This window comes from Symphodus melops, assembly GCF_947650265.1.
Source record: "Symphodus melops genome assembly, chromosome: 10".
In the NCBI taxonomy this organism is placed as follows: domain Eukaryota; kingdom Metazoa; phylum Chordata; class Actinopteri; order Labriformes; family Labridae; genus Symphodus; species Symphodus melops.
The window spans coordinates 10,134,858-10,160,253 of record NC_136700.1 but is presented as its reverse complement, the minus strand read 5'-3'; the positions used below and the strand labels follow the sequence as shown (position 1 = coordinate 10,160,253).

The 25,396-nt window shown below is 40.0% G+C and overlaps 1 protein-coding gene across 2 annotated transcripts in view; it reads left to right on the top strand.

The window, feature by feature from the left end:
• Positions 1 to 25,396, top strand: part of grik4 (glutamate receptor, ionotropic, kainate 4) — a 235,311-nt gene that overhangs the window by 156,324 nt on the left and 53,591 nt on the right. For both annotated transcript variants that reach the window (XM_079353701.1, XM_079353702.1), the window contains 3 exons: positions 1,698 to 1,863; positions 6,529 to 6,707; positions 9,767 to 9,820. In XM_079353701.1, coding sequence (XP_079209827.1) covers positions 1,698 to 1,863; positions 6,529 to 6,707; positions 9,767 to 9,820 — 399 coding nt within the window. The remainder of the gene's footprint in view (positions 1 to 1,697; positions 1,864 to 6,528; positions 6,708 to 9,766; positions 9,821 to 25,396) is intronic.

Genomic DNA, 25,396 nt, shown 5'->3' with positions numbered 1-25,396 from the left:
ATGTCTCTAACCTCCTGCGTGGTCCTATCCTGGTCTATCATTTTTTTTCGTCCCAGCTCTACCCTGGTCCCCCATGTTGCATCCTGCCTCTGTCTCCTGTCAGATCCCCAGTTGGAACATCCAGTCCAGGAGTTGTACTCACCTGCTGCAGGCCCATGCAGAGGCTTAACCCATATTCAACCCCTGCCCCATCCCATCCCCCAGAGAGGCTCTGTCTGGAAGGTCAACCTCCTTTCGTCAAAGACCCATGATATAATCCTGATCCTCCTGAGAGGCTCTGCCCGTATCCTGGTCAAACAGATAAACTTCAAGTCTCTGGTTGACTTTACGTCCATCCCCCAGAAAAGTTCCACCCATCTGCCAGTCCTCCTGAGGTCACTTGGTCAGCCTCTGTTCTGCCTGCAGGCCATGCACCCAAAGGCCCCCTTGCTCCACTTCTGCTCCATCTTCAGGCTGTTTGTCTGTAGGTTCTTTAGGTTGTTTTTTGGGGGGATTTTTTAAAACATATTTTACTTATGTGTTACTTATTCAGTTTTCATTTCCTATTTTGCATTGTCATACATTCTTCCCTCTTGTGCTGCTTTAAATGACATCTTGGTCTTGATTTCACCATTTATCATTGTGTGCCTGACTCTTATTATTACTCTCTGAAAGAAGTCTGTCCCTTCTGTGACTGTTTTGTCAAACCTTCCTGCATGTGATCATGTATGGATTGTCATGGTTGCTTCCTGTGTTATTTTACCAGTTATTTTGAACTTTTAGTTACATCTTGAAATTCAAATCTTTAATCCCAAATTTTTCTTCTTTGTTATTCACATTTTACATTTGTTTAAAGTTTATTTTTTCTGGACTCCTGGTCGTCTGTCTCTGTGTTAAACCCTCATCTCACAGCTGAGTACATGCTGCTGTCTGCTGTCAACTGCAATTAATACTGTAAAACAGAGAGGATTAATTGTTTGGGATTCTATGGTCTATTTTTAATAAACAAATCACTTTGGCTCTGAGAATACAACTATACAACACCCTTAAGTTAAAGCTTAAGTCACCTTTGCCACACATTGCCACTCGTTAATTAATTTTCTTGAGTACAAAGGCAATTGGCCCAATTAGGAAATTTAAAGATGTAACCTACATTTTTAGACAATTAGTTTCAAAGTAAATTAAAAAATGCCTCGAGTGGTGTGTTCTTGTTAGTGTCTTATTTAAAGCCTAACCTGAAACACAAAGTTGAGCTGCCTTATATTGAGCTGGAGTAGCAAATGTTTTGTATCACTGGGTGAGGGGGTGTATGCCTGGAGATTTCTCTAACAAGGGCTTGTTTGTGTGGGTGGAACAAAAATACATTTTTGGATCCTTATTTGTACTAAACATGAGCTTCAGTGCCTCAGTCACTGGAAAATATGTGTTCCAAATATGCACATTACCACAGACCCCTGGGTTACTTGTACGTTATACTGTATATCATAGCCGATTAAACCGGTTTCAACAAAGCTGTTTTTCTTCTGTCTGTCTGGTGACATGGAACTATTTTTACTCTATATTCAAACAGACATGCTCTGTTGTTTTTATCCTTTTTACGGTTGTCCTGTCTGTTGATGTCTGCTTTTTTTTTAAGTTTAACTTAAGTGCAAAATGTCAAAATCGATTGTGAATGATTACAAAGTAACAGATAGACTAACATCAGCATCTCTCCGCAGGTGCCCTACGTCAAGGTGGCTCCAGAGGACATTCTAAAGGTTCAGTTCCCCCGATTCACCACGCTTGACATGCGCCCAACCAACACGGACATCAGCCTTGCTGTTGCCGGCCTTCTCACCTTTTTTAACGGCACCACCGCCTGCCTCGTCTGTGCACAGGCTGACTGTGAGTTCAGTGTCCACACTCTCACGACAAACACACACAATGATAAACACCAGAAAAGGATGCGCACACGCTGCCCTACATCTGCCAACAAAGTGCAAACATTTTTGTTTAGTGTCTGGTATCCTTAACATGTGTTAGGACACATAAGCTTCTCACACACCAACTGTGTTCAGACAACAGACGCACTGCTTATCAACATCTCACCCTGTGACATGCTCCCTTCTGAAGGAGCTGCTGCACTCTCCTGCAAAAAAAACCCTCCCTCGCAGTATCATGTCAGATGTCTGCAGCCCGAAATAAATCAACAATACTGCTTTTTTTTTTTTTTTTACTTTTTTAAAGTCAACATTTTTCTTACATAAAATAATGACACAGCATGTTGCAGTTAGTCATGTAATAAACTGTCTACAACCGTCAATATCATGTATCATGTCAGCAAGACTCTGTGTACACAACAAAAACACCTCCTGCCTTTGTAGAAAAACATCTTTAAGACTGATAAAAGGGATCTCCCGCCAGAGATCTGACCACCAACTTGTCAGGGGCATTGTTAAATTCTAAAGTTACTAAACAAAATGACCTTAAAACACCTTGAAAATCTCTTCTTTTTTTGTAAATATAGAGAGAGATTAAATCATGGCCTGTTCCCACCCTAGTGTAATCCAGCAACCAGTAATTACAACTTCCCAGACAAAGGCACCATGACCCTGAGTGTCATCAGCTAACCTTTTTCCTTATCAGCAGAAGACTTTGAAGAAAGGAATTAGTCTTGAGACCTCAAATGTTTGTCAGACAGACCAGAGATGGCAAAGAACTACTTACTTTTGTGTTTTACAAAACCCCTTTTCTGTGTGCACCTAAACATTTCTTTTTTTCTAGCTCGTAGTCTAACCAAACCCCAATACATAATTAATCATAAAAAAAGGGTCAAAAGTACATTATTTTTTCCAGCTAAGCATTCCTGTCCTTGTTGGTTAATTATCCAATTGACTTTATTAGTGGATTAATGCAGCTCTATAGAGCACATCAATAGCAGGTCAATCTTTTCAGGACCTTGTGGTTTTAATATTTGTGAGTGTTAACTCACAAATATTAAACAAGAATGTCCTTCTACTCTTTGGTTATGTTTAAATGGGATTGTTGTTGGGGGTTTTTTATGTCAGTGGGCTAAGAGAGGACTAGAAAGGCAATTAAGAGGAGAGGAGAGGTGAGGAGAGGAGAGGATGCCATTAAGCATACTGTATGTGCATGAGGGGAAATCGACTGATTGGGTTGAAGGGAGACTGGAAAAGAAAGATAAATTACACATTTTCTACAAGAGGGAAAGAGTCCAGGAAATGATGCAGTGGTATTGATTACATCCTCTCATGTAGCCCTTTTTTCATTCACTAGAAAATGCAGAAAGCAGCAGCGTGCCTGGATTTGTGTGTGTTTGTTATCCTGTTTGTGTGTTAAGGTGATTGTTCAGCATCAGCTGAAACCCATTCAACCTTGGCTCCAGCTCTCTCAGCAGCACCTCTCTCCGTCAGCTCGCCCAGTCAGTCGGTCAGTTTGCAGCATGCTGTCCGTGGCTCAACCACATGTGCCAGTCTCATTAATCACCCAAGCCTGTGACAGCCTAATAGAGCGTGGCCAATTCATGAATATTTTCCAGCCATGGCTGAGGAGGCAGAAGAGGAGGCACACTGGGACACTGGTTAATCTAGCTCACTAATCTAGTTAACCTTTAATATAGATGACAGTGTTGTGTACGTTACTATCACAAAGAGTATCATACATGTGGTCGGGTTTTTTTAACCTGTTTTAACCTGGACGGCCTCAACATGTTGTGAAGCTGTGTGCTATACGATAACGTAAAAAAAAAAACAGAAAAGAGAAGACTTCTCCTGCATGCTCACATTTACACGGGAAACCACAAAGATCTCAATGTATGTTTTCTGTGCACCTCCTGATAGTGTGCGACAGCAGTGCACTTTCATCAGAAAGGGGATTGGTGCATCTGTAAGCTCTGAAATCTTACTGGAGCTTCGGTGCAGATAGAGGATTTGTAAGTTAAACAAAACAGCAGGCTTCAAAGGCTTGAAGCGCATCTTTTCAACTTGATAAGCACAGCTGGGGAGCACAGTTTCCCATTTAAGATCACTGCATTGTCCCGCTGCAGCCCCTTCTAGAACAAAACCTCAGTTACTTGTTTTAACAGGTTTTTCTCTCTAATCAGCTCATACAGATTCACTGGGGTTTATAATTACGCTGTTGATGAATGTCTGCGAAATAATTTTTAAATTGCCATTCTCCCTTACTTGCAGTTTTTCAGCACTGTCCCGCTGTCTCTAAGTGTTTCGCACACTGTGTGGGATAGCCATTTCTCACCTGTAATCAGCATTGAAAGGTGAAAAAGACGCCTCACTGACTTGTGAAAAGCAGTCTTTGATGATAGTAATTATACTGTAACTGATAATGATATTAATGTGGAAGGCAGCAATGTGAGTATTTGAGTTGTTTTTAGCTGCAGCATTTTGTTGTATTAAAAACATCAAACCTTTCTGCTGCTTTTTGTGAAGTTTTGTTGTCTCAATATGAAGAGACGTTGACTTGTAGAGACATGTAAAGAGTGTAGTATTTTAGGAGTGAATTCTGAAGACTTTACTTGTTATGGCCTAATTTGGGGACTTTGGAATGCAGGACTTCACTTTCCAACCTGTGTTGCCATAACTAGCGAAATATGATAAATGGTTTGGTATCGAGGGGTTTGTCATGTGACCAATATTCTTGGTTTTATTATAGAAATCATGTGATCCCTTTCTTCCCCCTCCCATATTTTAATTTCACTGTTAGTCAAATCCCTGTTTCTCGTGCAAATCCCTTTTTCTATATGAAGCTCAACTAACAACAAAGGAATTTTACCTTTTGCGAAAATCTTTCCATCGTTGCCAGTTTCTTGAGGCATCTAACTTGGTCCCTATTTTGCAATGTCGCACTTCCACATCTCCTACAGTAATACGCAGCATGAGCTGAGATTCATGTGAGTCATTGTCAGTCATTCTGCACTGTAAGTTGTTTCCTTCTTCCTGTTTGCTTTTTAATAAATGAATATGTATGCTGGTAACAATCACCAACTGTCAGTTTGGATTTGATAGCTCCATAGCACTCTATTTTATGGTTATTTTGGTCAAGAGGACGGGAAAGTGCTGGGACAACTTGCTTTTTGTGTAGTTTCTCTAGACAGGGACAGACACAAGTCTAACCAAAAAAACAGAAGAGTACATTTCTCATTCCGCTGGAGGTTTTTTCATTCCACTAAATCTGATTCACCATGAGCAAATAGTTAGGGAACATTATGGCTGCTATAAAAAACCCCGGTGTAAAATTCTGACTCCCATATGAATCGCGTGCAGCTCGAACACTAAAGTGATTATGAGCTTTTTTTCTGTGATAACTCCATTTATGTGCATAAATGTGTGTATGCGCTCCATGAGCCACATCTGGTACTTGAACTTGTATGTGATGCCCGTTGAGAAGCTGCAGAGCTTGAATGTAGTCAAGAGCCGTTTGTTGTAGAAGCTATTTCAAGCTCATTACATTTTTCTGCGTATACAGATGAAGCTGTTCCGACAGCTTCTGAGGCTCTGGCAGGTGAGCAAGCCGCAGCCAGGAGTGACATCTCATGAGTGCAAAGATGTAGGTAGCAAAGTAGAGGAGGAGAAACACACATACAATGATAGACTGGCCTACAGACATGCTGCTGGACATGCAGACAGAGACATAATTGCAGAAGCCATTAGACATGATTTTGGGGACTGGGATGGTGCTATACCCAAGTTAATGGGCCGTGGAAAAGTTAAGAAAGCAGCTTGACAACTTCAAATTGCTACTCCTGAAATTGGTCTCCTTATGACGGATCAACTGATCTGCTGTCGCGATGGCAAAAATCACAAAAAATCTGTTCAGGCAAAAAGTGTAGAGCGCCGTTTAATCATTCATTTTAAAGTGAAAGGAAAAAGCAGGTGAAGATTTAGCTGAAGCGTGTCCTTTTTCAATAAGTCACATCCTTTTCTCCTTGCCAGTGTCAAAAACTTTTTGAGTGTAATAAGATCTGCCAAATTGCCAAGGAGAGAATGTTACAACAACGTGCCTTGTATTGGTGTCCTGCTCTGAAAATCTTATATTATATATGTATACACACACACACACACACACACGCACACACACACACACTATATATATATATATATATATATATATATTCTATATATATCCTATATACACCCGATGCAGGTTTTACAAAGAAACATTTGCTGAAATGCCCCTTTGGGTTTGATGGCTTTATAATAAGTTTACTGAGGATATTGTGTTGACTTGTTCTTGTTGATGAAGTTTGTATGGCTTCATTGTTTTCACATGTGCGACTTAAAACAAACAATAAGCACATTTTTTTTGCACAATGTGACACATATACGCATACTGTAATCCATCACATGCACGCATCCTGACTGTGCATGACTTCATCAAACTCAAGAGCTCAACTGCTTAATCTAACTACTCTAAAATATTGATGTAAAACTTCATAACCATTGAACAGCCATGCCTTCGATATAAGAACATCTTTTCTGTGTTTGTGTGTGTGTGTGTGTGTTTGCGTGTGTGTGTGTGCGTGATTATCTGCAGGCTTATTGAACCTGGAGCAGCTCCTCAGGCAGTTCCTCATCTCCAAGGAGACCCTGTCTGTGCGCATGCTCGACGACAGTCAGGACCCAACCCCGCTCCTGAAAGAGATACGAGATGACAAGACTGCCACCATCATTGTGGATGCCAATGCCACCATGTCACATATCATTTTGGAACGGGTGAGTATGTTTTAACTGATACCTGGTCATGTTTGCGCTGAGAACACAGCTTTATTTAAAGTCTTCCTTTCCTAGCTTTTCCTATTTCCTCTTAAATTTTCATGCGTCTCAAATAGGAAAAGTGAGTGGAAACGCCAGTGGCATAAAGGGTTCATGGCTTAAAGTAGATTCAAGGGTTGGGAAATATACTTTTTTATACTCTATACTTTTAACTGAAGAAGAAGTTAGTTGGGTTTTAGTTTCAACCTGAAGAGAAAGAAGTTGGATTTCCATTATGACTCAACAAATACTGTGCAGCACGTATAAAAAGACAGCGATGTTCTACCTGCCCACTTGAATCCAATGACAGATGTTGTGTATTCAAGCACAGACAAGAACATAGCCTGAGGTCATAAACCTAGTCCCAAAACAAAAGGCAAATGACTTGAGGCAATCTTGTTTAAAAAAAAAAAAAAAAAAACCTTGCTAAATCAAATGAAATGGGCGAGAGCATTAAATCAAAGTTGTATCCAATGATTCAGCTTCCACGAATGAGAATCCCGCACAGTTAAGTGGATTAGTGTTATAAAAACAGATTCGTAAAATAAAAAAGCCCTTTTGTCTTCTTTCATTTCATGAATGTCATGGATTATAACAAACTGCTGTTTCAGTCAGGGAAGCAGATTAAGAGGTCTGATTCGTTCATGTCCTTTACCTTTACCCTCATGCTTCTTCTTTCTGTTTAAACAACTTTTAATAACAAAAATACAAGACACAATTGAGAAAACACAACTTCCCGAGAGTGTTCATGAGCCGTATTTCTGTCAGGAACAACTTCATGTTGTTTCCATTAATAGAACATACCAGTAATTATAATCTTCAACCGACCTTCAACACTTTCTGCTTTAGCATTAAGGAGAAGCTTCTGCTGATTGGATACTTTGCATTGAATACATATAGGTGAGAGCTGATGAAGCAAGGGTTTTTTGAAGCAACATATGGCCTCCTAGTAATTAATACAAACCTCATTATTTCTAAGAGGACGACGGAGGGATGGCTAGAGTGAAGGTGACAATAACTGAAGACAGAAAATGATGGGGGTTGGCTTGGGGTATGATCAGGAAAGATTTTTCTCTCACTTTCCAACTGTCCCCCTCATTCTCTCCATTATAATCGCTCCCACAGAAGTATACAATCTCAATCTCTCACCTCAATCAAGTGTTCATGCTGCCATCAGTGGTCATCCAGTCACCATGGCAACTGTGGCAACCCCAGGCCACAGAGCAGCAGGCGTCCACAGCAGGATGTTGCTTTCTCTTTTGTTCTGGTTTTCCATTTTTTCATGTTTCATCTGACTCAAAATGCAGAGTGGACAGTTTTACTTTGCTTTCTCACCTCCCCCTGTGGTCTTGTATACACCCCAATTGTGTCCCCTTTATCTGTCCCTGTGTCCCTTTCTGTTAAGAGACAGCAGGATGGTGGAAGGTTGGCAGTTCTGCCTCTCATGTAGACCATCAGGACGCCAAACACATCAAAGTGGTGCCCGTCGTACAGTATTTGCCAGTCTCAGACGATGATGAGAGCACCCAGATTGTCTGCTGGGACAGAAACGTCTTTTGTCATGCAGGATATCCCTCCTCAATTGTCTGTTCACATCTTGCATCAAACCCTTGTCAGACAAAGGTCTCCCTCTCTGAGGTTTAAGCATTCAGAGCGGTTTAGGTCAGTCGTGTTGACACTCTGAATGTAATCTCATTCAGTCAGGCCTCCATTGTTGTACACAGCTGCAGACAGTGAGTCCAGTGTATGGGGACGGTGCAGAGCGTGTGTACTCTGACCAAAGGCTACCACAGAACAAGAAAACAAAAAGTGAGCGAGAGAGCAGGAGAGATGGTTTTAAATGCAGTGGAGAACAACAGTACATTTTGAATTAGCTGTTGTTTGTAAGAATACCGGTTTCTGTTATGCATCAAGTTTAGACACAAGAGACAAAGATGTAGTGCTTTGAAGCATTAGTTGCTTAAAATGTCCCTTTAACGGGGGAAAAAAAACACAGCAGCTCATACTCCTTACTGTGCGTAACACCTGGACAGACTAAAAAATAAATATCCTGGAGCATAACATTCACAAGTAAACATGCTGAATAAACATTACAAATACATTTTGTTGAGACATCTTGAAAGGTCATTCACAGTGTTCGGATGAAAGTTGTATCTGAATGTTTTTGCTGCAGTTGATTGGTGCCTTTCTGCTTCTTACTAATTATTTATGCTCCAGCAGAAGAGAGCGGCATATGCTTGTAATGGCTCACACCCCACAGATGTTACCTTTTTTGAAGATACGACAGCTTAATACCTGTTATAAAATTCAGTCTAATGATACCTAATCCTAGACTAATGCCAGCGTGAAAGCTAAATACAAAGAGAAAGTGCAAAGTTTAGCACAGATGAATTTGGAAAACATGCTCTTGAAGAAATGTGTCCCAGAGGGCATCCGGTTTTTATTCATTCCCAGGTGGAGTTTTACTCGGGTCAAATGCAGCTCTTGAAAAAAAAAGGTTGGCTTATTGTATGGTTTATCTACTTGAGAAAAATCTGCCTCGCAGCATAATTGGACAGAACACACTGTACATTTCCTTCTTTTCTCACCAATAACTTTAAAGAAATGAATCTATGAAAGTTCACCCTGTCCTTCACAACACTGTGACTTTGATTTAATCACATTATAAGACGGAGTATTGAGCAGCATACTAAAGCACCTCTGAAATTAATTGCTCCATTGAGAGCCGTTGTCAGATAAGAATGTGTTGCATCTTATCAAGATGTGGATTTGATCTTTCTGTTGCAGAGTGGAGCTTGAGTTGCAACCTCTCAACCTCTCTTTCCAGAAACCCTTTATTCTTGACTACCTGTGCATTCTGTTGTACTTTTCCCCTCCCTCCTTCAACCTGCATCTTAACACTTTTTTTCTTCAAACTCTGATCCTCAAATTTCGGGGGTTTTTTGCACCTTTGAATATTCTCTCTCTTATGTTTCTCTTTATCTCTCCCCTCCTGCCCCTCTTGTGATTTTGTTCGACAGGCATCAGAGCTGGGAATGCTGTCAGTCTACTACACTTACATCTTCACCTCTCTGGTAAGCGAACACGGGGATGGTGGGGATGTTTTGAGGCCATATTGATTTCACACCTGCAGGAGCACACAAGTACTCCAAAAGTGTGATAAGAAGCAGTAACTTTTAATGTATGAGCTAATTTTGATCAAATGGATAGAGTAAAGCAGACAGGAGCAAAGACAGATGAATTGTTAGACCTAATATATTTTACATACTTTATATATTTTTCACCTCACTACATGGGGTTCGACACATGCTGGGTGTATTGACTGCTGTGACTTAAGATGCCACTTCTCGCTTCAATTGGCTCAAGAGCTCTTCTGGACCAAACCAAAAACATCACAGTTATTTTGATTGCTACTATTACTGTTGTTGTTGCTGCAGCATATCTTATTATCAAGATTGTGGAAAAACTGCCAGGCTCTCACTGTGAATAAGTGATGAAGTCATCATGCGAAGAGTTGACAATCATTTCTGTCTGTGAAAAAAACTGATGTTATCTCTCATCCACTTCTATGCTTTTTTGCGGAATTTATGTTTGTTTGTTTTTTTTAAGTGTTGAAGTGACGTATTTAGGAAGTACTCATTTGTTTTGCATTACTATCTGCAAAAGAAGTGTATGTGTTTAACTCCTCTTGCTTTGGTTTTCTTATTGAGTGCAACACCATTTCAAGGTTTGAGATCAGTTTCTTGTAGCTGCTCACTTTAGCCCCGCTTTCACCAAGCGGTCTGGTATGGATCAGTACAGTTTGGTATGGTTTGGTTCGGTAAAGCCTTACCTGTTTGCGTTTCCACAGCCAACCGTGCGTTGTTTGGTCGGCGGCATGTAAGCCGGATGCTAATAGCTGCATCAGCTACATACTTTAACAGCGTCATCATAGCAGGTGACACAGTATACCCCGCTAATAAATTCAACAAAGAAGAAAAATGTAACACAGTAGACAAAGACCAACAATGGAAGACATCCAGTAATTTATCTAGTTTGTCATTGGCATGTGGCTCTTTGTTACAAAACGCAATCAAGCTTTGTTTCAGAGAAGGCTGTGTGCCGCGAGGAGAAATACCACAAAATGTGTGTCGTACCGAGACGAACCACACTGAACTGCTTGGTGGAAACGGTGCTTAAGATACCATGTAATCACAATAAATATGGGGCCTCATTTTCATCAGTTATTTCATGTTGTTAAAATATTCCCATGACATGTCTCATTATAATTTCATAATAGTGATTTAATCTAAATGATGCCTCATACTGGTTGTTTCATATGTTGACTATGACATTGGCTTGAAAGGAGCTGACAGAGGCAGACAAAGAGAGCGAGGCAGCTGAAGGAAGTGGTGCTTTGCTAATTTGCTCTCAAAGCAGTGGTAGACTGACAGCTGAGTCATTATGACTGGTTGAAAAATCCTACATTTAAAGTATGTTTCCGAAATTAACAGCCTTTATAATCAATCGATAGGCTGTTGACTGGCTGTTTTTGGAATATCAGTCCTTTAAATGTGTGCGCTGAAAATGAAAGGGATGACCTCAAATAAAAGGAATTTGGTGTGGCACATAGAGGCACTGGGTGAGTTCCTCTGAGATCTTAAAGATTGCAGCTCAGGGAATTTGATGCTGTGGTCAACTCACCAGATAGCTGCTCCTTAATGGAAATTAATGAGGTTTTCAACACTTTTCTCGAATAGTGCTGTAAAGATGATTCATATCAAGCTGATTTATGACTCATTAACAGTGGGCTACAGCCATCTTTATGTTTTTCAAATTGCAGCTGTGGACATAGTCACCTCTCCTATTGTAGCTCTCTTCTCTGTTTTTACCTGCTCTCATTTGACAAAGGGACAACTTGACAGATTGCAAAGTGGGGCACACTTTGTAACCGTGTTCTGATCATAGGATCAGCAGGACGAGGTCTAGTGATCTCAATCGGTAGAATGGAGTCCAGAGGATTTAATAACAGTCTGTGGGTAAAAGGGAAAAAAAGGAAGGAAAAAAAACATGGAAATAATCATGAAAATGAAAGCCACAAAAAGCTGGACCCGAAAAGCAAATTTCTGGCAGACATGATGTAAACACCAAGCAGAACGTCATTTCAGCTGGCTGTGTTTACAGACTTGTTAATCAAGATGAAAATTTTGACAGACTTTGACAGTAACAGGGCTGGAAACCTCAATCAGTGTTACATTGATTTGTGGTCCCCATTCACCTTGTCTCACTTCTCCATCAATGAAGTTAATTAGCAAATTAGGCTAATTTGTAGATGGCCATTGCTATGGAGCCAATTCAAACGGTATAATCAAACAGTGCTTTTTCATCACCCTGTCAGGGTTTATTTACTCAGCAATGACCGACTTAGTGTATTTTGTTCTTTAAAGTAGGGGCCAGTCTTTTTACAGAACTGCAAAAATGTTAAGGCATCAATGAATAGTTTACACATTAACAGGTGTGTGCCCAGCTCAGGCTGTGATATTGTTTTGTGTGCTTTGGCATCAGTATGACTTATTTAAACTTCACACTGCTTCTGTACACAAACAGATTGTCATCTCCATGGAGAATAAAGTGATTTTCAAATAGCTTTGGATGACACTATAGGCAAAGTTATCTTTGATTTTAGATTTAGTTTCTGTACTTTTAAAAGATAGAAGAGCTCATAATTACTGTATTATACACTAAACATAATTCTAGAAATGACTAATAATGGAGAGTAAGAGAGAACACATAAAGCTCAGAGATGTGAGCCTCTACCCTGCACTTTCCCTGCTTCCTCTTTGAATATTTTTAGGGATTTTTTTTTTCAAATGTTCCAGAGTTCATGTCATCTGATGTTTTTTTTTTTGGTTACATAAACTCACATTTTTAGCGTTTGTCAGAGTGTGCTTACCACAGCCTCTCATTAACCAGAGCAGACACAGAAGACAAACTGTACAAACTTGCAGTTACTTTTCTTAAAGATTATATTTTTTCTGTCATTTTTAAAATAAACCAATAACTTCAGCCATTTTAAATGTGTTTGGGCAGGAGGTTTGACCTTCTCCTGGTACAAAGCTCCGACTAAAGCTTAAAACATTATTTAGTATTGCTGTAGCGTATTTGTGCTGTAAAAACCCACTTATTTCAAATCACACTCTCGTTTTCAATATGTAGGTAGTTTACAAACTGCCTCTCTGAGGGCAACAGACTCAACAGTTGACATGAAGCACGTCGCCATTGACATGCCTGTATATCAGTCTATTGTCCGGCTTTCACATTGTGGAGCATGCAGTGTTTTGAATTAATCAAGCTTTTTGTATGGAGTTTCTCTAACTTGATCTGTCGAGCTAACGTGAGCCGCACCTTGGTCTCCGGTGTCCACAATGCCAGAGTCTCTGACAGCTGTTTTATTAGCTAGTTGGTGTTTAGCTCGGTGCTTTTGTTCTTGAGAGAGAAGTTTTCCTTCCTGCACATAGACTACAAGTCCCTGTTGTAGTCTTGTTGTTTAATTTGAGCAAGAGAAACTAATGTTGATATTTCCATGGCAGAAATGTCACGGCTGAATGCTCACCTGCCTGTGTTTGTTCACTGGGTGCAATGTTCTTTCTCCCAGGATGCTGCTGTGTTGACGTTAGTGTCACCTCGCCGGTTTCTCGTCGACTGTTTCACATAAGTAATGGTAACGGCATAATTGAATCTGGAAAGTAACTAACTAGTTACCGCAAATAGTAGTGGCGATACAATAATGTGTTACCTAGCAACACGTTAGTCTAAAGCAGTACTTATTTACTAGGCAGCTTTCACAAACCAAATAACAACAAGGCCCATGGGAAGAAGAAGTGTCAGCTGGGTTTAGGACAAGATACGAGCAGTGCTGGAGGAAGAACCTTGCAGCAAGAGGTTTGAATATAGAAACAAAGGGGCCTGGACCAGAGGAGAGAAGCAGACACCTGAAAGATCACCTGGTCAGAGCTCTCGAGAGCCAAACCACTTTGCATTAAGGATGACACATTATACCCTTTTCTAACTTTTCAAACACTCCCCTGTGGTCTAAATGAAACATTTATCCTTACTTCAGTCAAAATAAAAATATGAATCAAGCACCAGAGGAGGTTTGTGACTTTGTATAAACTAGCTCTCTCAAGACGCTCCGTTTTGGTGCATGTGACTCTTTAAATGCAATGATATCATATGTCCCCTTTAGGTTTCCCATTCAGCCAGTTAATGACGTTGATGTCAATGGGCTATGGAGACAGTTCAGCTCCAATGAGGCAGCTACTCACAGCAAACGTGGGGACTAAATACTCAGAGCTGGTTGCAGAGTGTGGAGGAAAGAGGACACCCAGTTCCTAAACCCCCTTCACCAGTCTAAGTAGCACCAGATAGTGTATCTTAGAACTATAGTGATACAGCCTATGGTCCACAGATGAAAGCCCTTGGATGTGCTGCAATCCAAACACTTCACACTTCATTCACCCGTTGCTACACAGGTGATTGTCATAAAACTTGTGCACAGTTTTTGAACACCCCAAAAGACAGAATCAGAAAGCCAGACTCTAATATTTTAGTAATAACACTTTACAAGTGGCTACAGTCTATCTTTTTTTAGAAATATATTTAGAACTTAAGTTGTAACTGGTATTAATCAATCATGCAGCATTAGGAAAAATGATGATGAATATTAAAGTTGCTTAAGAGGGGCATTAAAGATTAATTTGCACAAAAATATTACATTACATACTCATGATTTACTTATGAGACAAAACTTCAGCAAATGTAATTGTGAGTGTTGTACAACTCAGATGTAGTCAAGAGCCTACTTTCATTGCTGTGATTTTTTACAACTTCCGTCACATTTTTTAAAGCTAGCTCCTCTTTCTCTTATGAATTCCATTCATTTCACGTCGATCTTTTCACATCTTCTTTTTCCTCCCTCTCTGTATCTTCCTTTCTCCCTCCATAGTCCTCCCCGTTTCTACCACCATTCTTTCTTCTCTCTCTGTCCTCTGCTGACACTTCATTTATCTCTGGCCCTGACATCCCTGACTAACGATCTGCCAGACTGCTCCCCTGCCTAATCTGTTTCCCCTGAATCATCTCAAGACGCTCATCAACTTCCTTTCACATCTACCTGTCTCGAGTTAGTTTTTTGTCTTGCCCACTTATGGTTTTGACTGCTTCCAGTCATCCATGTGGTTCTGTTTGTTAACTCAGAGATATGGAGATGTCTGTTCTGAACTGGTCCGAACTGTGCAAAGATAATCTAGATCAGGGGTGCTCACACTTTTTCGGCATGGGAGCTACTTATAAAATGACTAAGTCAAAATGATCTACCTAATATAAACGTGCAAAACATATATTTAGAATTCAGCTCTATACCTGTATGTTAAGTGTTTGGTATAGGTTAGAGAGAGAGAGAGAGAGAGAGAGAGAGAGAGAGAGAGACACTCTGGCCTTTGTATGTAACTTGGTCCTGGTCTGTCTCATCCTCTGTTGAATTTTTTTAAATTAAAAGTCCAAGTATACTGAGTCATGATTACTGATTACTTTAACTGTAATGCCATGTTTAGTTACATTATTACTTAATCCACCCAAATAATATTATTGATGGATAATTCATACTGTGACTGAACAACATGATTAACAACTGACATCAACATGGCCTTGAAATATTCCGATTCATTGCATATCCTTCCGTTTTCCAGCCTAAGCTACATTTACATCTATTTTTTTATCTGTTTCATCTGTAGGCTCCTTCACTATGTTTCTCAGTCTCTTGGCTTATTACAGTTCTCACCTTTCCTCCTCTTTACCTGATGATCCTCTGCCTTTCTTGCTGCAACAAATGATAACTTGATTGATGCAGCCTTTTAACACTACGTTACATATTTTAATATTCATTCAGCAAATACAGTCACATCGCGACCGTCTTTACTTTCGGTTTTAATGAAACGAAACTTAAGAGGAAAATACGGAGGCGCGGAGCACTGAGCCGTTTTTTTTTTCATAGTGAGGACGGACGATAGGCTGACGTGTACTTTATAATACTTTGCGATCGACTGGTAGATCGCGATCGACTGGTAGATCGCGATCGACGTATTGAGCACCCCTGATCTAGATATTCCCCTGAATTTAGTGTGTGTTCTTTTTAAATGGCATCAATCCATTTATTGCTTCATGCAATATGGAGACGATGGATGTGAAAGGATGACTATTCAATGACTATCATTTGCGTTGATGAGAACACTGCCTGTGGGGAAGACAGATTATTTTATGATGCCATTCCCGTCTTCAAAAGCTGAACAATCCAAATAGATACACCTCACAAAAGCTACTTTGATTCAGCTCTGGGACTTTCAGGAAACTGGCCCTGGTTAATGTGATGTTCAAGCTGGAACATAAATAGATGGCGCTGATCAAACTAAGACATGCTGGAGATGGGAGTACTGGGGGTACAAAGACGTTGTTCAGATTGTACCCGACATTGTTTGTTTTTTTCTGTCTGATAAAGCTCTCAGCTCCTGTTTGTTTTCTGCTCTCTCCATTAACTCCAATTGTAACTAGCCTTAAATGTCCTGGGCTTTAATTATATGATGTAATTATCTTGGCACTCTGGTCAAAGTGAGCAAAGAGGTGAAAAAAAGTGAAAATCAGTGGAAATGAAATACGACACAGGGTTTTTAAGGCTTTTTCTTGTATATGTTGTTTATTTCTGTTATTCAGACTGATCAAGATCATGCAACTTCTCCAACTTCAACATTATGTATCATTTGCACAAGAGGTATGCACACAATTGTACGCTCGCCTGATGCATTCAGGCATACACAGAACAAACACACAGAATCTCGAACGCGTGTGCCAGGACATTCCCTCAATCGGTGTCCAATTTTTTCCATATACTGTAAGTGATTTGTATCCAGTAATCCTAGCTACTTGGTAGGATTGAATGAATCACATCAGGTTGGCAGTGACTCATCATATGTTGACAGCATGCCTAATGTCATTTGAAGGTTAGGTGAGCACGGGATTGGGCCCTCGCAGCGTCTCGCTTTGTGATGTCATTTTGAGTCTTGATGAAAGCTTGTGGGCTCGCTCTATCTCGCTTATTCACACACGCACACACTCCTATCCACAAACCATCACAAAACATGGTTTGACATCCAGTGCTGCCTGACATATTATCCCTCTCTGTAAAGCAGGGCAGTCATCCCCCCCCACACACACACACACACACACACACACACACACACAGAAAGCTTAATGCCTGTTTGTTTTGTACTTCATGTTCGATTTCCCCTCCACATACCCCTGATCCCTCGTGTCATTGTAGTCACTGTCATGCATCTGTGCCTGAAGAGATGCCAGCACACACACACACACACATGCACACCTACACACACACACACACACACACACACACACACACACACACAAACATGAATAACAAAACGCAAATTAAAGTCACATGCTTGCCCACACACAAGATTCCTCCCTTCGACACATGCATACAGCTTTAACATGTTTGCCTGCTTATCTACTTGCTTGAATATCAACTTCCGTAAAAAAGCTGGGAATTTTTACGTCTGCCGTCATACACAGTTTGTACTGAGAACACAATATCGTCTTCTCAGTACATATTAGTAACAATGTGTACCCATGTCAATTGTCCTTTGTCTACCTTTTATTTCCAACTGCTGTTATCACTACACTTTTTATTTGTTAGTGTCGTTATCAGTTCTGGTAACCACTAATTCAATTTGACAGCACCTAAAGCAAATTTACAGATTTTAGTTTGAGCTGATTTTGTATGAAAGGTTGACAAGGGGAGTTAAGTTTAACTTCTAGGACATGGGCTGTTTTTCTCGAGTGTTCTTCTTTTCCAGACATCTCCGCAGTTAGTTCATGGTCGGCTAAGATTATAGGCTCTAAAGGCTCCATGCTTCTAATTGTTCATCCACACATTGTTCACATGCTAAAATGATCTTCAACCAAATATTTCAAACTAATGAGGTGTTTGTATGACTTTTCTGTCTTTTTTTTCAAAATATCCTTGTCAGAAGATGGTTCTATCCTCTGTCATTCTGAGCTTGGACAGAATAGGCAATAAGTCAGCCCTTCGTCTTGCCTCTGTTTCCCTCGCTTTCTTTTGGTGTATCTGGAATTGACAGTAATTTTGTCAGAGTGATACAGAATCCTCCACATCAACCGTGCCCACCATGTGTGGTTTGCGTTGTAGCACAGAAGATGTATTAAAAAAAAAAGTCTTGTCAGTCAAACTGCTATATATGGCAGTGAGTGTGACGGTGAAAATGATTGGGATTTAATTAATTTCCCCTCACCACCTTTGTAAAGTTTATGCTCATCTCTTTAGACACAGAGTTTGAGAATCAATCATGTGAGTAATAGGAAAGGTATTAGGCTACGTGGTCGGTGACAACAGAGAGCAGCATTCAGCCAGAATATAAACTATGTCGTTATTATGTCAAAACAAGTTTGATTCATCAAATATTGTCGTCCCGCTTGTCATTTAAAATGCACACATTAACTTATGTAGCGAAGAATCACTTTAATTATGTTGGTGCTGTGGAGAGTAGTATAGGTACTTGTTTCCATGAATTCAGCTCACCCTAGTAACAGCTGTTGATACATTTTGAGGACAATCTCCTCTGTATTTTTTTAGGCTCACTGGAATTACACGTTTACAAGTTTTCCTTTTTTTTCTGAGAATAGTGTGGACAACCGTAATGTGAGGAATACAAAGGAGAAATCCTGCCTTTTCTTTTGGAAAGCATCTCCAGATAATCATAGTTGTGAATTGGTGCTACACAAATAATGATTGATTGGTTGATAAACCCGTGCAATGCATTTTTTTTTTTTTGGCTTTGTATGTTGGAGTGGCACCAGCCTCACAGCCATTGACTTCATCAGCCTTTATGAATCTCCCTTTCCATCCATCCATTCGTCCTGTCCATCCATCCATCTATCCATCCATCCATAAATTTATGCATGCGGTGCCTGGTCAAGGTTGTAGCAGGCTTAGCAAGTTGACCTGAATGTCCCTCTCCACAGCTATATTTTACAGCTCCACTAGGATTCTCATATCCTCCCTGGCCAGACAGATTACACAATCCCTTAGGTGAGCTCTGAATTTGTTTCTGAATTTTCTCAAAATAGTCTGGGATCCTCATGACATGTTGGAATGCCTTACCAAGCATCGTTCAATGCAAAACAGTAGCAGCTCTATTTATTCCCCTTGGGTTTTTTAGATACTTACCCTTTCTCAGAGGCTGAGACCAGCCACCCTTTTGTGAAAACTAATTCGGCTGCTTGTATCTTCAATCTGTTTCTTGGAATGTAGATTGACCGGTAAATTGAAAGCTTTGCCTCTAGGCTCAGCTCTTCACCCGACAGTCTGGTATAACACCCTCATACACATTACTGCTGATGTTGCACCAAGTCATGAACAAAATCTAGAGATACTTGAACTCCTTCACTTTAGATGGAGACTTATCTTACACCCGGAGGGAGTAATCCACCACTATCCATCAGAAAACCATGGCCAAGTGAAGCCTAAGACTTGCTGACCCCCATCCCATCCACTTCACTTCACACTCAGCTGAGAAACAGCCCAGTGCCTGCTGGAGGTGACAGTTGGATGAATTCAACAGAAAAACATACTCTTCTGAACAAAGAGATGAAAGTCTGTTGCCCCCAAAGCAGATGTCCTTCTCCTCCATGGTGCATTTTGAGATTGGAAAATCAGTGGTTCAAGAAAAAAACCATGAGAATGTAGAACGATGCAGAGCTACCTCACCTATATCAGGGAAACTGGGGCAACCCGTAGTAGCAAAACCTGGGGGGACAGCTCGACATCAGGCATCTGATGGTCAGGCTGGAGCTCCTATATCGGATCTGACCAGGTTCAGCCTGAAGAAGAGACATGGAGCATCTGCCTTGTCAGCCCGCCATCCACAGGTACAGGCATTGGGGTAGGGTGCATCGTCGGCTGGGTGACTGGCTGCGTTGGGGGCCCTCTATGCTGACTCCTGGCAGCATAGAGGGCATTCATTAATCATATTTTGACTCATTAAAATGGTAAACAGGTTAGGGCATTAGGTTTGTCCATGTTTGATTAGAAGAATATTTGTGATAGATTGGTGATGAACATTGACATAAGTCAGGTCTTCTCACCTTATCAACGTAACTCTAACTTTCTCACAAAATCTGAACAAAGTCTGAGAAAGCTTGTTTACCATAAATGTATGACAGCTGAACTTCCAAGGTGTCATTTTATCCTCATTGATTAGCCAGACAGCAGCTGGATGTTTTTGTAAATGAAGGTAAGCATTTAGTTGAATGTTCCACCTCCCAGACTTTCACCTTGTTAGCTGTGAGGACTTCTACTGTAGGGTATTGATTACTCTGTGTCAGTCCTATTACCGGCAGCTCTTCCTCTGAGCCCAATGTTGAGATGACTCACTGTTGACAATCGTATTACAGTCTATTATCTTCCAAATCCCCAGGGCTTGTGTACAGCTAACTGTAGGGCCTTTTGAAAAGATGAAATTGCTAACTGACTTCATATCTTCCTTGCTAGCATTTTTTTTTTTTTTAAATTTCACCAGGTAAGTAACCTATCGAGATCAAGATCTGTTTCATAAGGGTGACCTGGCAAAGCGAGCACAGCACACATCGTAATAAACATTACATGATTAACAAAAAGTTTTCTGAGAATAGGTAAAAAGCAGGTTTTACATAGTGCAAAAGTTGTGATCAGAGATTACTATTCAAAAACACAGGTGCTGTCACATTTTTTGTCTTTTAAGATCGAGCAAAATAAGATCAGCCAGTTTCAATTCATTTTGGAGAAAGTTTCATGCAGAGGGAGAAGCAAAACTAAACGCTCTTTTCCCGACCTCAGTGTGGACATGAGGAACAGTCACTTTATAAACATCAGAGGAACGCAAGGCATATTGGCTCCTGGTTCTTTGAAGGTATGACCTTAAATAAGGAGGAGCTAAACCTAGAACACATTTATGAATTAGACTCAGCCAGTGTCTATACCTACACATCCTCAAGGATGGCCAATCAGATTTCATAAACAAGTCAAAGTGAAGAGTAAGGCTTCTATAACCGGTCACAAATCTTTAGGCACAGTGATACACAATGTCTAATAACTGTAAACATTTGGCCAGGGCACCCATATAGGGCATATCTCCAAAAGAACAATGGTTCATGACAATAAATGTTCTCGCTCTGAGGGGAAAGCAGGATTTATTTTTATTATAAAATCCTAACTTGACCTTGAATTTAGAGGCCAATTTGGCGATATATGCTTGAAAAGACAGCTCACAATCAATAAGAAAACCCAAGCACTTGTAGCTCTTGACAAGCTTGATTTTATTTTCTTGGGAAGTTAAAATTAATGGGCCATTAGTTGTTACTTCACATGAGAAAACAACATGAGCTTTGTTTTAGGACAACATTTTTTTTTAATTCTGCTGGTTGTTTGAATAGGCTTACAGAAAGACAATGAAAGAACTATTTCCCTCAGAATTGTATCTGTTTATAAGGTTAATTGTGATGAACCATAACGTGAGACTTTTATGATAAAGTCCTTCTTTGTTTTGGATTAATTTGGAAAATTACATTTGAAGATAACCTCTCGTTTTTTTTCTGCTTCAGTATTTCAGCCTACAACACAACAACCTTTTTATATGAATGCAAAGCTTCTCGTTTGAAAAATGAGTTATTTTAGTATTGGTTTTGACAAATGTAATTTGCTTGTTGTGCTTGCTTTGTGCTGTCATTTCTCTCCTTAAAAGTTCTTTTTGGTTCTGAATAAATAGCTTCAGAGAAAACATGGACAGAATCAAGATTCCAAACATATGCTAGTATCTGCAATATTCATGGGGTTTTGGCCTCCACCGGCGTAAGAATTATTCTGGGCATAAGGTCTCTTCCTCACAAATAGGTTGTTACTGTTGCCGGTCAGATGTAATTCTATGAATAATGGAATAAGATTGGTCATTTGTTTCCAACACTGCAGGAAGCTGCCAGATGGTTGTGATGTATGTGGCCATTAGATGCTTTTAAACAAAGCTAATGTATCAACCCGAGCAGGCTGCACTAAGATATATGTCATGTTAATTCCATGTTCATCTTCCAGTAAACAAAACTTGCAGGCCACTGGGAATGATGGCAGTGACATTAAGTGACGTACACAAGAGGGATGACTTTTGGCACAATTCATGTACATACAGAAAAGCAAAGTGTCCTTACTGCAATTGTGTCACCAAAGCCAGAGAGAAATGCAACTGAACTCCGACTCCCACACTTGCCTGGAACATCATAATTAAGAGGCTGCAGGAGGTTTTAGAGCTCAGCCTGAATTTACATGGCAATTGATACAAGCGTGAAATGATTCACTTTCAAAAACACTGCATGAAAATTCAAGCGATTGGATAATTATCATTGTGCAATTAAAAATGGATTTTATTACAGACTGATGACCAGATTAACAAGATAGAGAAGTGGTACAAGAGGTTTTCTTGGTTTTCAGATTTTAAATTATGATTATCACCATGTTTATCTGTCTTGATATGGTAAATATTAAAGATAATTAAATTGTTTAGAACACAGGGTTTTCACACCAGAAATTGAATTCAAAATAAAACTTGTTCCATGTCTCCATTCCGTTGGAAATTGATTGCTTTGAGTCACGGAGCCTGTTTATGGGCTCAGACCCTCTGCAAATCTTTACACTCGCTCCAGCTCCAAAATAATTGTGGTTGTGTTTGTTTTGATCAAGTGGCAATAAATGTAGTAGTTTTCCCTTTAAAGTCATACAATCTTTAAAGTCAAGGCAAATGTTTAGGATTGAGAACTTCAGGCCAAGACAACTGTGTGTCTATGTGTTCAATCAATCAAAAAGTTTATATCTATAGCACATTTTAAAACAACCTTGGTTGACCAAAGTGCTGTACAGGCAAAAAGCACACTATAAAAGACAATAAAACAATAAAAATACAATAAATAGGAGCATGAAGTAAAAAAGATGTCAAGCTCAGCTTGTATTAAAGGCCAGAGCAAAGAGGTGGGTTTTTAGCAGTGATTTGAAGTTTTCAATGGTTGGAGCAGTTCTTATATTAACAGGTAGGGCGTTCCAAAGGGTAGGAGCAGCCACAGCTCAGGCTCTGTCTCTCAGGTTGTTTGCCGGCACCTTGGAACATCCAACAGCATCTGGTTAGATGATCGCATCTCTCTGACAGGAGCATGAATAGTTAATAGCTCAGACACATATTGTGGCGCCAGTGCATTAAGGGATTTAAAAACAAGTAATAAAATCTTAAACTGGATCCTAAAAACAACTGGATGCCAGTGAAGAGAGGCCAGGACATATGTGTAAATGACAGTAAAATGTCATACAAATATTCATTTGGTAAATAGTTTGTGTACAAAATGAAAGCTAAATTATTTCTTTTTTATCTTCTCTCACAAATTAGCAGATGCTCTTGTCTTGTAGTATATAATAATCATACAATCCAAGTAACATACTATCAAACTAAATAAAATATGTTATCATAACTCACCTCTTGCACCTACGTGTATGTCTGGATCTTGGAGACCTGGACTCTGTGTCTGGAAATTACAATAAAAAGTCAGTCAAAAATTTGTTTGGTACTATAGTTTATGTTGAAAACTGAGGGATCACGTTATCTCATGAATTAGCAGATGCATATGCTATCACGGTGAATCAAAAAATAACGTGATCATATCTTACCTCTCACACGTCCTGAAGGTCTGAATGTAGGTCCTGAATCCCTCCATTCGCCCCTGCCGTCTTCATTCAGATCAGTTTCACGGAGGTCAAAAAATGAATTATCAGAGTCTGTATCTATAATAAACTCTAAAGTTTCCGCAGCCGAATATCTCCTTGCTGGCGCCGGCATGTTTGTACTGTTCAAGAGCTTTTATCTCATATCTATACGGCTAATGTTTACGTTTTGACGCGCGTCAAACTCACATACAGACTAATCGAACTCCGCCCGCTGGAAAATAAGGACGAAGAAGATGTTGGGGTTTTTTTCTCTACTTTCCCACGGGTGGTCTTGTTTGTTGGTTTTTGACCTCACAGTCCTGTAACTTTTTCACATCATCAGAGCGCCCCCTATCGTATTTCACTGAAAACACCAATTGACGGAAAATCTTGTCAATGGCGGGGAAGCGTTACGTTCCAAATGACGGGAAATCTCGTCAATGGCGGGGAATGAGTTAAGTCCCGTGCATGCACAATTTAATTCATCCGTCTTTTTGTCATTTTGGACATTTTTGAGATGTTCTTTTGAAGCATCAACTCATTACCAATAAACAAAACATAAGGAAAGCACAAGCGAATCATGGTATCATATCTTACCTCTTTCACCTTGGGTAGTTCTGTATAAAGGACACCTGGGCCTTGAATCCCTGGACTATGTGATTTAATCATAACATCTCTTTCCTGTTGAAAGACGTGCCTCCACATTTTGAACAACCTGCAGGCGATAAAGCAAACAGTGATCCACATCATAATACAGAGAATTACAGTAATCCAAACGAGAGGTTACGAACATGTGGATCACTCTTTCAAATTCCTGTGGAGGGAGATAGGCAGAAACCTTATTGTTGTCATTATTTACATTTGACTAGCAACATGAGAGTCAAGAACTAGAGTTAAGAGGCAATGTTTCAGAGCTTACAATTGGCTAGATTAGAGCCTTCGATACATGTTGTCAGGATACTTATTTCAGGATGAAAATGTCAATTTGCACTGCTTGGAATAGGATGGATCTTTTTTTGTTGTCGTTGTTTGTAGGTAGTGGTCAAAAGTTCTGCCATGGCACCCAAAGGAAGGTCAGCTTAGCCACATATGGACCCAAAAAAAGCTTTCAGGGGAAAAAAATTCTCAAGTCTCTGGTTCTATTGCATCCTATATACCTTGCTAGGGTATCACTTTCACACAGTTTTCTTGCTTTGTCTCTCAGACCCTCTGTACCTCAAGTTGTCCCTTGTAAGTGGCATTGGCCTTTCTCCAGCTCGTAGCATTAAAGTGTCTAAGCCCCAGCCATCCCTTAAGCACTCCCATGATTTCTTGATGCTTCCAGTATGCCTGCACTTCCTGCAACACTTAACGGTCTTGTTTGTGTCTTTGATCTGCCTCTCTTTGGACAGAAGCAGTTAACTGTCTGTTCATGCCTAGGTGGCCTTCAATTCCTTCACCACAGCTAGGCTTTGAGGTCTTACTGAGCTGATCTTAATTACATATCACTTATTCTTTTATGACAGCCCTCAGTCCTTATTTAGTTTATGTGGAAAATGTTATCATGAGTCATTGAATTTGCAACTTTAATACATTGTTGTGATTCATTTGACATTATCGCAGTGTTTTTCAGTTATCATCTTTGATCAACAACTCAAGCAAACACCATTAATTTAAATGCCACTGAAAAACCGACCCATTTTGTTCAGATGACTCAAACTTAATGAATCACAGATACTTTTGATTTTCTTTAAAGCAAAGTACAGAGGAGAACTCCACCAAACACAGCATGTTATGCATGCTGCATATCACTGGACACCCTATACAGTCT